The sequence below is a fragment of the Labrus bergylta genome, chromosome 6 (assembly GCF_963930695.1).
Source record: "Labrus bergylta chromosome 6, fLabBer1.1, whole genome shotgun sequence".
NCBI classification, from domain to species: Eukaryota; Metazoa; Chordata; class Actinopteri; order Labriformes; family Labridae; genus Labrus; species Labrus bergylta.
This window is the reverse complement of record NC_089200.1, coordinates 28,728,974-28,746,390: the sequence shown is the minus strand read 5'-3', so window position 1 is coordinate 28,746,390 and position 17,417 is coordinate 28,728,974. Positions and strand designations below refer to the sequence as shown.

The following is a 17,417-nucleotide window of genomic DNA, read 5'->3' as shown; positions in this document are numbered from 1 at the left end:
TTTGTCCACCACTGAGTGTTAAAGAAATGTAACATGTGTTGAGAGAGCTAACAGGAGGTGGACATTCAATAAATGACAACCTTTCCTTTAATCCACCCTTTAGTTAAACTACCTACAAGCAAAGCTACAGTAATAAAGTAGCAGATTAACAACATGTAGTGTCCTCCTCTCCTCTGCACACTGTATTTCTTCACAGCATTAAACTGCTGCTCTATCTGACTTTATAAATTCAGGACAGCTCATTAAACAGCTCTAATATACAGTGTGTCACATGGGCACACTTTCATGAAGAGACCAACACTCAGAGTTATCTTTAGTGTGAGCAGGGCAGGCTCAGTGTGTGGGGTTATTTATAAGAGCAGCAGAGGACCTGTGGATTTAAAGCGCGATAATGAATATTTAAGAAAAACTTAGCGGAGGATGGAGATCCGGGGCAGCTGTGTGTCAGAGTTGTCTGCTCCGCTGCTGCATCACAGATGAACTCCTCTCTGCTAAACACGTCTCTGCCTCATGAAGCATGTTAACACAGCCGGAGGTATAGCCCGCCGTCACACACCATGTGGAGGAAGAAGAAGGAGTCTCACCTGATTTGTCGGAGCTCAGCGGGAGTTTGAACACCGGGGCTTCTCCTTTTTTAAGTCATTCAACCCACCACCCAGACTCCACAGCGGGGATGAGGGGACCCCGGACATCATGGGGCTTTAAGTTAGTGTGTCTGCCGCTGGTCGTTGTGGTGATGTGCTGCGCGCAGAGGTGAGAGTCTGGGAGTCCTATACCCGGACACAGGTGATAGTATAAAACACTTCAAAAAGACTTATTCTTCCTATTTTTTTTCTCTGTTTCAGCGTCAACGAGCCGGGTAACATGTCTTTTGTCAAAGAAACTGTGGACAAACTGCTAAAAGGATATGATATCCGTCTCCGGCCGGACTTCGGAGGTATGTTTGACCATAATTGCTTCCCGTCTTGTGTCTTCATCATACCACAGTTTTTCAGTAGTTAACTTTATTTTTTGTATTTCAGGTCGACCGGTTGCTGTTGGCATGAGTATAGACGTGGCGAGTATAGACATGGTGTCAGAAGTCAATATGGTAAGTTTTAGACTCTTTATTTGTCAATTAACTGATGTGGACTTTCAAATATTTTTTAAATTCAGAATCGGAATCAGAATCAGCTTTTGGCCAGGTATGCTCACACACACACACACACACACACACACACACACACACACACACACACACACACACACACACACAAGGAATTGGACTGAACTGAGCTCTCATTGTAGCCTATAACTAGTCTTAAATATCAACAATATAGCACAAAATAAGCATGACTAATAAGACACTATAGTGCAGTGATGAGTAGGCTTGTGCAAAGTATAGGCTACTGAAATAAATCTGATAATAAAATGTGTAATTATGTGACAGGGATCTTCATCAACATCCTGTTTGTCAGCAGCTTTGTTGACAGACTCAGGAGTCCATTAAAAAAGATAAAAACAAAGTCAGATTAAAAACCACCAATATTATAAACTATAATTCATCACCACATATCACTCTCTTTCTTGTAAATAACCCTTTATAATATGTGCAACAATTGTTTTATTAACCCACAACCCTACAGACTGGGGGATTCATTTAGAGGTGCCTTATTCTACTTTTAATTTGTCATGACTTTGTTCAAAAGTTCGTTTCATGAATGATTTTCATAAATAACAATTGATTGGGTCCACAACTCAAAGCACTCAGTTTTGCAAGTTTTTGCAGGTTTTAATAGATAGAATGTGTCGTGTTTATGTTTGCCATTGGTCCTTATTTAAAATGTAACAATCTATAAGGTGGGCCACTCTGTCTTTTGGAGACATTCTGGGAAACCGCAGCACAAAATCAACAAGTTTTCAAACTAAAGTTTGCTTAATGCAAAATGCACACTGTATCTTACCTCAAATAATAATTTAGTTTCTTTATAATCAAGATAAAAACTTTCACAGAAAATACGGACAGATATTGAGTTGACATTATGTTGTGAAGGCGTTTTTGGGGTCCTCTTACCGGCTTGCTTTTCTCTATATGTTCAATATGTTTGATGATAATGAGGTTTAAAGATAATCTTTGATTTATGCTTAAGAGTTCGAGTAATACGAGTAAACTTTGTATGAAATTCCTCCTGGTGTTTTTGTAATGTTTTTCTTAAAATGGAATACAATATGAAATATACAATATCAATTTAAAAGGTTTGATCAGTAATCTTGTGAAACATTTTTCTCACTTCCTAATTAGCCAACTCAGTGAGAGTTTCCACAGTGATCCAGTGTGCAGTTTGTAAAGAAGATGTTAATGAAAACCTTTTTTCTTCAGATTCTCTGAAACTCACTCGTCACCTCTAAAGCTGTTCCTGTTAATATCTTAATCGATTTATAAATCACTGGGTAAGGTCTTATTATTCAAACATAAAGCAGTATTATCCACATATTACCTTTCATACTTCTCAGAGAGTTGAAGCAAAAGAGGTAAAAACCATTCGCAAAGTACCTTTCTACAACGAAACAATCTAAAAAACATGTAAATATGGTTTACATAACAACAGCATTTGTAATAAATAAAGCCACAACTTAATCCTTATATGAACAAAATGTTTTTAAAAAAAAGTGAGTTATAAGAAAGTGGTTTTAAATCTAAAATCATTTAAAATACAACAATCTGCTTAAAATTCTCTAATTCTTTGGTCTGGTTTGTGAAGAGGAAGCAGTTTAAAGATGCTTTCGTGTGTTGTCGACTGTGGTTTGGTCTTCTGCTCATGTTTGGTTGTAAAACCTGGTTCACTGGTTGTGTGACTCCAGTCCGGTTAGAAGATAAGGTCAGCAAGTTCTGCTGCCATGTCATCTTATTTCAAATATAAAAAAAACAAGTGTGTGTGTGTGTGTGTGTGTGTGTGTACTGGGTTGGCACGAAATAGGCTCTGTGGTTTTAAAGCCTGTATGCCATCGATCATTGGTATGAAGTGCTGACGGAGCTTGAAGCCGATCTCATGCTACCAACAGGAAATAGCCCCTGACACGCTGTCCTGACATGTCTGCATGACGAAATGTAGCTGTGGTGCATTTTAAAGCATCTGTGCACAGACGCAGCAGCAGAGTGAGATAAACACTCCACTCAGACCTGAGATTCAGATTTTATACACAACTCAGCTGGTTTCATCGTTTGGTTTTATTAAGATAAAAGGGTCCCTTTTTGTGCTTCAATGGATAGAAACTTGTAATTTTCTGTAGGCTACATTTATGAATGTTCTGTTATGTCCTATCTTCAGTTATGTATGTCATTCATCTTTGGTTGTTCATTTGTGTTTTTTTATTTATTTTGTCAACCTGCAACCCTTAAGAAGAATGTCAGAGAAACACAGATCTTTAGAGCAAAACTGCTTTTTTTCAGGGATTTTTTATTGAACTCTGGATAATTCTGTACCTCTTAAAACTTGTCAACAACGAGCCAATTAAAGCAGCAACTTATTAACGGAAGGTTAAAACACTTATTGAGTTGGAGCCTCAGAGCATCAGACAGATTGCATAGCCTGGACGGGATATCCACAATAGCCCAGGAGAGCGACTTTCACAGCTCACTAACAAGGCAGCACATATAAACACAACTGAGCCCCAAATCAAGTGCAGTATTGAAAAGGAAGAGGATCTTGTGGAAATATTGAAACAACATGAAATCCTTTTTTAATATCTCGTGAAGACGTACCACACAGCCGGATGACAACGGCAATCGTCCTCCATATTTATTTCCCTTCTAAAGTCACATTTTATTGCGTGAGTTTCTGTGGAATAGCCACTGTGGAATAACTCACTTCTTCACATTGTTACCTTAGTCTTTCTTAATGAAGATGTCCTGACTCCTGACCTGCTCTGTGGGTCAAATAACAGGCCGAGATAAAGAAGTTAAGTTCACCTGCACTTCATCTGCAAAGGGAGAAACACAAGCAACACACAAAAAATCAATCTGTATCATCTCTGCAGTGTCACTGGTATGTACGATCTGCTGTAGTTCATTTCCTTGCTGTTTATTTGAAAGAGGTTTGATACTTAATCTTACTGTCAAAAATAAAAGGTAGACCCAAGTGCAAATTACCGGTAATAATAAAACTGAAGATGTATTTGAAAAACAAAGGCTTACTCTTTCAGTTCCAGACCAAGAGCCAATGAAATACAGGTGTGACAAACAAGACACAGGTGAAACTGATGAAGGCAATCAAAAAGGGAGGGAAACACACAAAGGGAGGAAGTAACAATCGAACTTCAAAATAAAACAGGAAAACATAAAGAACTAAACACAAGAATACACACAAGCACCACTAGGGTAGAAAATGACCAAAAAAGATAGAAAATTACAACCAAGCAACAAAACAAGGTATAAACTAACTAAACAAGAGTACCATACTGTCAAACTGTTTTTGTGCTTTTGAAGGTCTGACAAACATTTCCTGTTTTCTTTCACATTTTTAAACTACATATATTTCGAGTGGGACAGTTGTTTATAGTATAGTATCTTTATTAGTTATTCTTTAATTTATTGAAAGAGGTCACAGACATTTGTAGAAACATTGTACATTGTTGGGTTATTTTAAACTGCAGAGAGACCCCAAGTCAATGCTCTTTCCATCTTTTGATTTCTTAATGCCTGAAATTGAAGATCAATTTAACCAGAGTATTCTGAGTATTAGTGTCACTGAAGGAGTTTGTCTACGTTACATTCAAGACAAAAACCCAAGGAGCAAAGTAGATTTACGATAGAGCTTCTAGGAAGTAAAATCAGGGCTGACACAGATTTGATTCAGAGATGATGATTTACGGTATTTGTCACAGCCTGACCGTCCGTCTCCATCACTTTTGTTTTTTCTTGCTACAAACCCAAAACCTTGACACCTTGACACCTGGCTTTTGTTATTATGATATTCCTTTAAAAGACCTTCACACCTCGACCATAAGCCATTTGAGATGTTTTCTGTAAAATATAATAAATCTAGGTGCTAGAGTATCCCTTAACAAATCCAGACTATATATCACAAGCTTAGCTGTCCCTAAAAATCACGTCAAAGTCAAGTCTCTTGAGCCCAGTTCATACATTTCTAACTTATTGCTGATGTATGAAATCTGTGGATGAAATGACTCAAATCTTTTAAAAACATCTTGACACTCTTGAAAAGTTATTTCTGTTCATTGAAACACAAATGTGCAACTGAGTGCTTTATATTTTTTGTCTTGAATGTATTTAGGCATGGATGGCTTGGATGATTTGATAGAAATATAACAAATCAAAAGCAGCTGTCTACTGTTAAGAATCTGATGCGAACATTTCTGACAGCCTGCATGGTGGGTGACGTTTGTGGTGTCCAGTCAGACCAGTGAGGCCTCCATATGGATGTCTGCTCGAGGATGAGACCTGTCAGTCATTTATTGTGCAGCTTGATGAAGAGGACATCTGTCCTGGGCAAAAACTGGGACGCACGATACCACACAGAGAGAAGCCATAACTTCATGAAAAAACAAGCAGAACTAAACACAATGAAATCGCTAATAAAACTTAGACTATTTCTTTATCTTAAATTATTTGTTTCACTACTGAACAGTTAATATGCAACCAAATCATTTTCAATTTGTGCATGTATGTGCAAAGAGAAATGCACTATAGTGTGTACTTAAAGGAGCTCTATTATACATTTAGTCACTTTCAACATAACATTTAATATGTCAGTCTGAGACACCTAGTATTGAGAAGTGTTTCAAGACGCCGCCGGGATGGACATGTCCTACAACTTTGCTCCATGCTTAGGTCTAATAAAGCAAAAGGGTATATCTTAAAACAGTTGTTTGACTTCAAAGATTAACGTTTAAAAGACTCTAAGGAGTACTTTGAAACAGATGCTACAAGTTAAACTTGTGTTTCTGTATGATAAATAAGGGAGGCCATGAAAGAGCCTGAATTCTCTGAACTGTGTCTTTATGTAGCTGTATGTGTTATGTGTTATTAGCAGTAACTTCTAATCCATAAATAAAATCAAAGACTACCTATAATAGTTAGTGTAAGGTGTTGTTGCTGGGAAACAGAAAGGATAGATCTGCAATGCAGTGCACGTCTTGTCTCTTTTAATGTACCTCAACACGCTCATGTTAGTGGTGTGGTTTCTCTCTTCACATTCAGTTAATAAAGATCGCCGGAGTAGTTACCCTTTAGTTCGGCTACAGCCGGCATACATTGATAATATGTCGGGCCATTTCTGTTTCAATTTGATGTTATTAAGAATTCATTTATCAGTGTGTTTTCATGAGTTTGAAAAACAACTTTATGAAGTAGAAATACAAAACGTTCAATTTCAGTTTAAGGATGTATTCCAGACCCACAGTAGAGCTCTATGAAAAGCAGAGCATGCTGCAGAGAGTGTTTCCTCGACACAAGCAAACTTGGCTCATGATCAACTTTCTCTCCCTGACTCTCACAGAGAGCAGGATGCTTGTGACGGTGATGCACAGATCTGTTCCATATACCTCACACTGAAACACACTATTCTTTAGTTTACCTTACGCTTTCTCTCATGGGGAATTGTGTGGCTGAATTAAAAGTAGCTTCTTTCTGGGACGGGGTGAACTTTAATATAACACCTGAACCGTACAGTAACTGGTCTGTAAATGTAGGTTTGATCCAGCCACAGAACTGAACAGCCAACCTGTTAAACATGTTATTATGATTTAGCAATCATTTTTATAGATATTTAAGGACACAATGACCCAACTTTCAGTTGTATTTTGCATCTAATTTATTTTTTGACAGAGAAAGTTTTGCTGTTTCTTTTTTCCTCTTTGCTTTTTGCTCAGCTAGGCTAAGTGGCTGCTAGCCAGATTATTTCCTTACAGATGAGAGAGAGGTATTTCCTTCTTCTCTAACTCTCTTAAAAAGCAAAAAAGTGCAATAATTAAATGATTAATTTTTAATTACAAGCGACCAAGTACAGAGTTTGCTGACCAATATGTGGGAGGTTTAAAACTGAAAAGTAAGACGAGTGTCATTTTTCAGTTTTAAACACAAGAACACAAACTTTTGCAAAAGGATTTTGGTGGAGATGTGACAAAGCTGGGAGGCCAGGTGGTCAAATACAGATATTTTAATCAGCCCGCTAAAGATGCATAATGTAACCTTTAGCATCACACCACAGGCCTTTCCACCATACTGTCAATGGAACTGTAACAGATTCACAACATGAACTATTAGGTTTATATTTACTATACGTGTTAGGTTTTCTCCTAGAGATGTACTGTATATATATATATGAAATCAGAGGAGCGTTAGCATTGCCTTAGTAATTGACAAGAGAAGCTGAAAGATCAAGAACCATACTGTGAGGGATGTTTCAAAGCACAAATAAATCATCTCTTATATGTACTCTCTGGTGGTCAAACTATGAAATAGTGAAACTGATTCAAAATAACTGTATATGCTGCAACATACACCAACACAAGTGATCTGTTATTATCTGGTATTATTCCATGTGTTAACCTGTTTGGTTTCTGGGTTTAGCTCTTTTGTCAATAAAGTTTTATAGTTTGTTTACAATTCACATGCTTTACTTTCTGGGTATGAGGAAGCCATAGTGTAGTTGATTTCAGTGAAAAGTAGAAGATATTCAACTGAGATCAGGTTTTTAAATTAATAGGAGATAAAATGTAAATTATAAAAAAAATGTATTCAAAAATTCATCATTTCAGGAAGCTTTTTAGTGACACTACAATATGTTATTGCAAGATTTCCAACAACCATCTCACACCTTCCAATCTCTTTAAATGTCTACAATACATATTTTAGTGAGATTTCATTTGTATATTAATTCAAAGGACTGTTCTGTCTGCTCAGTCATACTGTGGTCCATATACAGACCACAGAAATCACTCTCCCTCTCTTTTTTTAGAGAAGTGGAGAGCATGTCAGTGTTTGAGCTGTGCTTCCAAACAGCCACATTCACATGTTGTATTCGCCCGTTATAGCCCGTGTGGGCGAGCTGCAGAGCTTGTTGTCTAGGAAATGGGATTATTAATATATTTCTTACTTTACTCGCTCCTCTCCTCTATTTATAGCTCGGAAATTAAGAGTGCTCTGTGTGCTTTTCTATTCTGTAGTTATTTTAAACACATAACACATTCACGTTTTGCTTTTGGAACAATCAATAGTATTTGTGCTTTATGTATGGATTTGAGCTCCTCTATAGGGATCTCTCCTTTAGATATGACCCAAAAGAGTTTCTACACTTTTAAGGAAGCACCTGTCGTGGCTCATTTAGGACGTTAAACTGTAAAGCATGATCCCCCCCAGCACTGTTTTTCCACTATCCTCAGTTTGAGCCAGTGAGAAGACAGATCCATCATGTGCTAAAACAGCCCTCCAGTTTGACACTTTAACATTATCCACCTTCTGCCTGCGGGGAGTGTAGCCCTAAAAAACTCAAACTACAGATGTTCTCAGATTTATATCGAAGGGCTCAGTTAATAAGTCAGCCACATAACACATCAAATAGCCAGAGGCCACAAATACTCACAAGGTAAGGAGAAGTCAGCTAGAAATAGTCCTCTTTGAACAACATGCTGAGTTTTGTACTGTGCTGGAACAATGCTGCATTTACTGTTATAAAGTAGTGGGACGTGACCCTGCAGCGAAATAAACCCTCTGAGCAGCAGAATTTCTCTACTCGTCACTTTAACAAGGTGCTTAAAATAAAACTGGAGCTCAAAGTGCTCTTCTTGTGTTGATACACCTGATTTACATGAAGCTAATTGTGGCTGAATAACTCTAGATTTGTCAATTAGTATCATTCTTTTCAACAAGTGTAAATCAGTCTCAGAGCTCCTCAGAACATGTCTGTGAGGTTTCTTGTTCTGAATCCACACTGATTCTGTATTTGATCATGTCTCTAAACCCCTCTATTTCAGCTCTGCTCAGAACAAGCTGTTTCTGTGTCTGTACCTTTAAATGTAAATGAGCTGTGTCTGACCACGCCCCCCTCTCTGGATGTGGCTTGGGCTTTCTCACTCCATGTCCTATTGTTACGGTGAGAAGGCAGACTCAGAGGGCAGAACAAACACCTAGCTGTGGGAGTGTCACCCACCTGGGGGAGGGGTTACTGCCCTTTGTGATGCCATGAAGGGAAAATCTCCAAACAGCCTGTTTGAGCACACTTTTTCTGAAAAATGGAGCAGGCAAAAGATGGAGAGGATGGACTTTTCTCATAATTTGGGGGTTTGTAGACAGACTAATGACACATATTAGTGTAAGAAAAACATGTTAGTGTCTTTTGAATAATATGTGACCTTTAAGCGTACCAGCACAAAGATTATTTATTTGATTCTAATATTCTAGAGAGGTATTAATAATGATCAAACATGCATTCATGTTTTAATAGTTATATAAAGTATAATCCTTAATGCATGACATGTTAATTAATGCATGTTTATTTTTATTATTAAAAGGTATCCTCATCCTGTAGTTCATGCTTACATTAAAAATGTTGAGTTTAAACTTGACATGTGGCATAAAGTACTGCAAAATGCATTTACATATAAAGGTGTATGTTATTTTGGTCCATCTTTCAAGCCTACAAAAATGAATATGGAGCTCAAAAGATTTAAATTATTTCATCCTGTCTCAGATTCAGTGTGCGTCACAGATGCTGTGATGACTGGAGAAAAAAAAAATTATGATTGCCATGATCTTACAGAAAAAAAGTTTTTTTTCTTTTGTGCCCAAATCCCTCCACTCTCCAAAAATAGCACACCTGAGACAAACATCCTGTTTGAAGGTGGTGACGGCAATGAAATCATTTCATAAAAAGGTTTTGTTAAATGTTGTGTGGGAGGATGCAGTGAGTGAATGAATCTAGTAAACGCCTGGCTTGTAAAACATCCAGTTTGAATTCTCCTGGGAACACTCAGCCGTCTCACAGAGTGATGAAAAGCCCCCCTCTTGCACGGGACAAGCATCTCTCAGTGCTATTCCTGTATTCCCAGCAGATCTCCTGGCGTTGGGTTGACGTAGACGATGTTTGACTGGCACACAGTAACCACGTCTGAGTATGTAATAGTATGCTCTCCGAGCCGAAGACGATACGACAGACTCTTCCTCCCACTGGGCCTCGTTTAGTCGCCCGGTGCTCAGAACAAAACCTCCTTCTGTCTCTTGTCGTCTAAATACCTGACGACAAACAACTTCACCCTTTAGGGGGCCAAAACACGGATCAAATTAAGATCTATCTGGAGGATTTTGTTTGGGGAACCTGCTTTCCATTTGCTGCTTGACAGAAAGTAGCATTATGACCAAAAGCTACACAAAATGATCAACTAGTCCTGTAACACACAAAGTCGATGTAAAGACAAAGAATGACACCCATTCCCCCCAGGCCATGAGTATGATGCAAATGATATGACCCTTATCACACCTATTTGAGGAAACATAACCATCTTCAATCGTATATGTATGTAGCACTAAGAATTTCCTTCATTACTGTGAAAAAGAATTAAATGATTTTAGCATTGCTTGTTATGTTTGCCTTTGCAAAAGATTTGCAAAAAGCTTTGTGAAATAGAACCATGCCAGGCGTTTCCAAACTTTATTAAACACTTTGCTTACCCTGTTCGCTGACACACTGAGCAGGTAAGGCTATCTTCATTTATAAAACATGTAAACTCTGATGTTCACTTGTTTGCATCACTGTCAGTCAGTAATCAATGCCCTGGAAAATAACTAACCATGTCACTAATTGGTGGAATACTCAATGCTGGTAGTTTTTTTTTTTTAGCTAACAGGTCATTAATTAAGGAACTAATTGGCCCCACGCTCTTTAAGTGAGAGTAAAAACATGGACCCACTGAAAGCAAATTGACTCAAAGTTTGCCTGCTTTCATTGTATTGCAAGAAGATGATTCGCTGCTCACGCATGCTGGAGAATACACTGAGGAGTAAAATAGATCCCTGTTGGACTGTGCAGGTTACACTAGGAGCTGGAGGATGTATACAGTATACGGTGTGTAACAGTTACAGTGATGTGTCATAGCTTTGTTTCTGAGATGCTGAAACAAGGTTTTAGATCACTACTGAGGTGTGATCTGAAGATCTGAAACAGACTTTGGATCCAGACGTTGAGTGAGATGGTGGATGGGCTCCATAAGGAGTGTTGTGTAAAGCTGATTCACTCTGCCTACATCTGAGTGGTGTATGGTTAGAGGGAGTAATGAGGGCTTCTTCTGCTCTGTGGGGTGAAAGAGGACTGGGAGGAAGAGCATGTCTGCGGGCTTCTTCTTAAATAGTCATTTAAGAGATGAGCTTTTTTCGTGCTTTTCTAGTCTTCTGACTACTCAAAGTGCTTTTGCACCGTAGGTCACACCTACACATTCACACACTGATGACAGAGGTTGCTATGTAAAGTGACCATCAAGAGTAACTAGCCGCCCCAAAGCCATCCTGTTTCAGCAGAGGAAACTTTTACCATTGGGGAGTTGAATGAACACATCTTTGTGTTGTTTGTACACACACACACACACACACACACACACACACACACTGAATTATTCACATGAATCAATAATGTTTTATATTATACTGTCAGTCATATCACGTGGTGTAATATATCCAACGCACAACAGAACAAGCCCACAATTTGTCAGCCATGCACATTGCAGCATGTCCCTGTCCACCAAAGTCTCTTTTTTTAATGAACTCACCGACAAAAGTGATTGAAAAATCTTTATTTTTACTAGATGGGGTCAGCAGTTTTCCAGGTAAGGACCCCTTGAAAGTTATTGGTTCAGAGTGTAAAAATAAAATCCTTTATTGATTTTACATCCAAAAGGAAAATGTGGATATTTTTTAAAAACCTGTACAGTGAAAACAGTTTTCGCACCAGGCGATTGAAATGGTTGCACAGGGCAAAGTTTTTTGTTTATTTCCTGAGACGTGCTTATTTATTAAAGAGAACATTAGTCAGCAGAATAACGCTGAGCGAGCTGGTAAAGAGCTCCATTAAAGAGCGGGAAGAAAAGCTTTTGTGTTTGATGGATCGAGCTGTGAATGAACTCTGAATCAATTATTGAAACTGCCTGATGTCAATGCACGTCGAGCTGTTAATATATAAAATATATATCTATTTATCCATCCATTCATATGCTCTTCTCTCTTATATCTCTTTACATCATTGATTGGACATCTTTCTCCATCATTTAACTTTTATACATCTATCGGTATTTATCTGTACATATTTATAAATGTACTGTTTATGTAAGTATTTAAAGGCTGTGCAGTATATACATCTGTGTCTAAATAAATCTATAATTATTGATTTATTCTGAGTCTTCATCACCACCTACACCCTATCTATGTCTGTTTCAGTATTTATACTTCTCTATCTCCTTATGACTCTGTCTCTTTAAATGTATATGTAACCATCTATCTGGTAAATGTGGTGAGTCACTAATCTGAAACAAAGTGTTGATGCTGTGCCTGCACTAATGGAGATCTATAGTCTGAGGGCCGGTCTGTACCGAACGGTCTCAAAGCACAGTGACTCAGAGCAAACTGGGGAGAATCACTGTCTTACATGTTCATGTGTACGACCTTTTATTTAAAAGATTGTTTTGGGTCTTTTTATGACTTTATTAGAGAGACAGGGATAGAGTCACAAATAGAGAGAGTTGGGAATGGAGCCACTGGTCGTTCTGGAACCAGGGCAGCCCTGCTCAAGGACAATAGCCTCTGTACATATGGCGTTTAAACTAACCACTACTTCACCGGCACCCCATATATTTGTTGCAAAAGATCCATCCAAAAGCTCTGGACAACAGTCACGTCTCTCAATGACTGTCTTGTAAGAAAGGCTGGCTATTGATTGGACAGTCTCAGCTACTACTGTCGTTATTGTCACGGATCGCAAAAACGAAGAGCAGGATCCAGATGCAGGATTCACTAAAACAATTTATTCTTCAAACAAAAGGCGAACAAAAACTTACTTCCAAAAAAATCCAACAAGAGAAGGCGCCAAAGGTATACTGACATGCAACAAATGCCACCGACAAACACCTACAATGAACTGACACAAAAGGAAAGAAACACAGAGACTAAATAGACATGGGGTAATCAAACACAGGTGAAGACAATGAGGGCAATCACAACGGAGGGAAACACACAGAGGAAGGAATGGACACAAGAAACACTGAAGACAACTACAAAATAAAAATACATAAAAACCCACTACAACATAGAGAAACACTAAACACAAAACTAAATAACACCAAATCATAACGTTTATAATGTATACCACATGATATCACAGCATTCCTCTCACTTATCCTGAAGTTTAACTCGTCTGTTTTTTGTCCCCACAGGACTACACATTGACCATGTACTTCCAGCAGTATTGGAGAGATAAGAGACTGGCCTATGTGGGGATCCCTCTGAACCTGACCCTGGACAACAGAGTGGCAGACCAGCTCTGGGTCCCCGACACATACTTCCTCAATGACAAGAAGTCTTTTGTTCACGGTGTCACTGTGAAGAACCGGATGATTCGACTACACCCGGACGGCACTGTTCTCTACGGCCTCAGGTGAGTCTGTGAATCAGCCTGAAATATACCCCCTCCACAGACCACACCCAGGTGGGCGAGCCAGTTGTATATCCCAGGTTTATTCTGGGCTAGTCTAGTTCATACATAAACAGGATAGCCTATCTCATACCCTCCTAGGTCAGATTATACCCCAACACCCCATTTCACTCTTTTGTCTTTGTTTACAGAAATCATTTCTAGGCCAGAAACATATCGCCCATCACCACTATTAATACATTTCAACATCTAGTACAAACTCCTGTGGGGGGGTTCAACGACTGGCTAAAAATCACAGTCACATTTCTTTTGCAGTAACTCTCAGCCTTGGTGCCGTCACCTCCAATCTATCATCTATCTATCCATCATACGTGCAGGGAAGTGTATGAAGGGTTTTAATGTTTTATTTGTTTTGTTGAAGCCATTAAGCCTCCTCCAGCTCATATCATATAACTCATCTCATGTGTTCATTTTGGACTGGATGGATTCTCAGACTCACACTGCAGCTCCAAAAAGCCTGGAAGTGCCATTAGTACTAATTGACAAGGACTCTGACTTCCAAACAGATAATAATGACTGTCTGCGTTGCAGGATCCCTTGCACAATAATTTGTTCCGGATTAAATTAGTTTGTATCTCATCTCAACACAAACTGTTTTAGGAGTACATCACTTTGAATTTCCTGTTTGTTATCACGGCTTCAGAAATGAGCCGCTGCGTTTAAAACAGGGTCACCTGATTAGTGTTCCTCTCTTCTGCTTTTCTTTTGCTCCAGAATCACGACAACAGCAGCCTGCATGATGGATCTGAGGAGATATCCGCTGGACGAACAGAACTGCACTCTGGAAATTGAGAGTTGTAAGTTTGAGCTCCACATCGTGTACGCCGTAAAATAAATGCGGCGGACAGCAGCACTTTTTCATCGCCGTGAACAGCGCCGTTAGTCTCATAAAAAAAGTTCTCACACTCCTCATCTCCTGCAGACAGAAAGTGCACCGACTGCTGAATTGCTTTCGATTTATTAAGCTGTCGTTGCTCAATGAGATTGCCTGCTGCACCCTCTCCGGTTAGAGCTGCAGAATGACTCGGACCAGACGGTGATCTCCATGTTCCAGTTCAGTAATGATTAGTCAAACTTCACCAGTCTGTAGGACATGTTGGGCTATCTGTGTGCTAATGGATCCCCTTGCATGTGTTGTAAGCATGTCGGCCTGCAGTGACACACATCCACATATAGATTTACACCAATCAGTTGAGTCTATTTGATTCATATGACTAAGTGTAAATCAGCCTCCAGATCTCCCTCAAACAAATAAAAATACATACAGTTTCAGACCTTGGACAAAAAGAACGGGCTGTCACTTTTCAGAGCTTTAACATTCCTAAGACTCATACCTTACCGTCTGCTTTTTGTGTCTCTGTTTGCAGACGGATACACGACAGATGACATCGAGTTTTACTGGAAAGGAGGAGACACGGCTGTGACCGGGGTGACACGCATCGAGCTCCCCCAGTTCTCCATAGTGGACTACAAACTGGTTTCCAGGAACGTTGTCTTTTCCACCGGTGAGTAAAAAACATAAAGCTGTACTGTTTGTGTAACGCTCAGAAACTTTTCTTACTTTTGTTTAAAACTCACACCCGCTGCATCTGCTGCTCCTATGTGAGTGCATGGTTCTTAAAACAGCTGAATAATTGAAATGTTGAATCAATGACTCCCAGTAACATCTGAAGGTCTTATTTTTAAGGAGTTATACCTTAACCCGAAGGACATCTGAATGAGTACTTTTCCTTAATGTTGTGTACAATAGATTCTTGGAGCTTTGATAAATTCTTAGTAGCTCTTGAATCTCTTTCATGTTATCTAAAAGGTGAAACAAGTCATTAACATTATTAGTAGATGTTAATAAGCTCTGTCAACACTTGTCATATGAGGATCAACTTCAAGAAGAAGAAGAAGAAACACATTACAAGAATCATTTAAATAGACCTTTTTTGTTTTACATTTCTTTACATTTCATACCTCCCCTAGTTTGAGTTCTTCAAGCCTTTCCCTCTCCATGCACCTTGGTAGTTGGTGAGGTTGTGCCAGAAAACCCTACTCAGCTTCTTCAGCTGGTAGAAGTAGATGAATGAATTTAAATCTGTCATAAATAGAAGGAACACATTTAAATCTGAGATGTTTCCCATCGGCTTTGCTCAATAAAGACACAAACTATAAAGATGAAAAAACAACTCTGAACCTAGAAACCTGAAAATAAATATTTGTATTTTTTTATTCTAAAGAACACCTTGTGTTTTTGATACTACAGAGGTTTTAAGAATTGTTTCTTTATTGGCAGAATGAAAGGGCATATTGAGGTTTTTTTGGTTACGGTGTCAATTTTAGATAATCTTAAAATGCTTTATCTTCCTAAAATAACAAACAGCTAAATGCTTTTTTTTCAAATTCCAATCAAACAAGATCATGGAAACAACAACTTGCAGCCAGATGCCTCTTGCTAGCCGTGTTTTGCCATATTGTTTCATCAGAAGATCTAAAACCAGATGATGAGGAAGAAAGCAGTCTTAACTTTCTGCTTCAAAAACTTCTCTGGTTTTAATTTTGGATCAATTCAAACAGCATAACCCGAAGGACAGTTTTTACAGACAGAAGAATTTGTTTCCTTAAAGTAAGTAACAGCTGACGACCGCCTTTATTTTAGGAGTTGCTGATCACATGACAGGTCCCTACCCACTAAAAAAACAAACAAAATCAAAACAAAATCAAAGTAATTTCTGATAGAATAAACAAAACTGCTCTGATTTGTTGGCACAAATCTGTGTTTTTATTACTTGAAGTAAAACAATGTGATAACTAAAGTAGTTTTCTGGATCTCTAAACTTTGATTATCACTTTCAATATCAGTCGATCTCCTTTTTGTTATTTTTGTTTTCTTGGAGGAGTTCATCCACAACTAAGATGTTTTCTTATTACAAGATAGAAATCATTTCATGACCTCTCGCACTGATTCATCTGAAGTAGGAATAATAACACAAAGGCAATCAGCCCTCTGTTTCTTCAAGCTCTCAATTAAAAGAATGGGGGTTTGTACTGACAGAAATATTGTTCATTCATGAGGCCGAGCGCAGACAGCATGAATTATTCTCTTATAACACAAAAACTCAGAGGCCCACAACAGATATTATTCCCCCAGCTGAATTAACACAGAGTAGGATGAATATTGTCCAAACATTTCTGAGAAGATAATTCAGAGAGGGTTATTAGAGCTCATTACAGTCAGGGTCAAATCATGATGCTAATAAACTTTAATGAATGCCTGCAGAAGCTTTTAACATGAGACGGTTCTTCCAGGACACAGAGAGGAACACAGGTGGAAGCTTCATCACTTATTACGCTTACAGAGGACACCATTATGGGGACACAAGGTCGCTTAATGTTTGCACAAACTGTTTAGTGACTGCAGAGTCTCAGGTATAATCTTGTGTCTTGAAAATGAGTCACTCTGACAATAGCAAGTGCTAAAAATAAAGCTATCCTTTCCCTTATTCTGATCACTAAAGTTAAACAAAAGTGTGGAAGCGTATTGCTTTCTCATGAGAAAATAAAAGCTCTGTTTTTCTGAATTAACGAGATACCAGAAGCTCTCATTGAGGCCATTTAAAGTAACAAACCATCCACAGACTGGTGAGTTTAGCACCTGCTTTATTTTTGCTTTTGGTTTGAAACATGGGGAAATATTTGTGTCTTTATTTTAAGTAGATAAAATAGTTTGTTGTCTTTGTA

The 17,417-nt window shown here is 38.5% G+C and overlaps 1 protein-coding gene across 2 annotated transcripts in view; it reads left to right on the top strand.

Moving 5' to 3' along the window:
* The window catches only part of gabrb3 (gamma-aminobutyric acid type A receptor subunit beta3), a 63,443-nt gene that overhangs the window by 33,572 nt on the left and 12,454 nt on the right, over positions 1 to 17,417 (top strand). For both annotated transcript variants that reach the window (XM_065956121.1, XM_065956120.1), the window contains exons 3-7: positions 846 to 937; positions 1,023 to 1,090; positions 13,414 to 13,634; positions 14,406 to 14,488; positions 15,059 to 15,196. In XM_065956121.1, the coding sequence (XP_065812193.1) occupies positions 846 to 937; positions 1,023 to 1,090; positions 13,414 to 13,634; positions 14,406 to 14,488; positions 15,059 to 15,196 (602 nt within the window). The remainder of the gene's footprint in view (positions 1 to 845; positions 938 to 1,022; positions 1,091 to 13,413; positions 13,635 to 14,405; positions 14,489 to 15,058; positions 15,197 to 17,417) is intronic.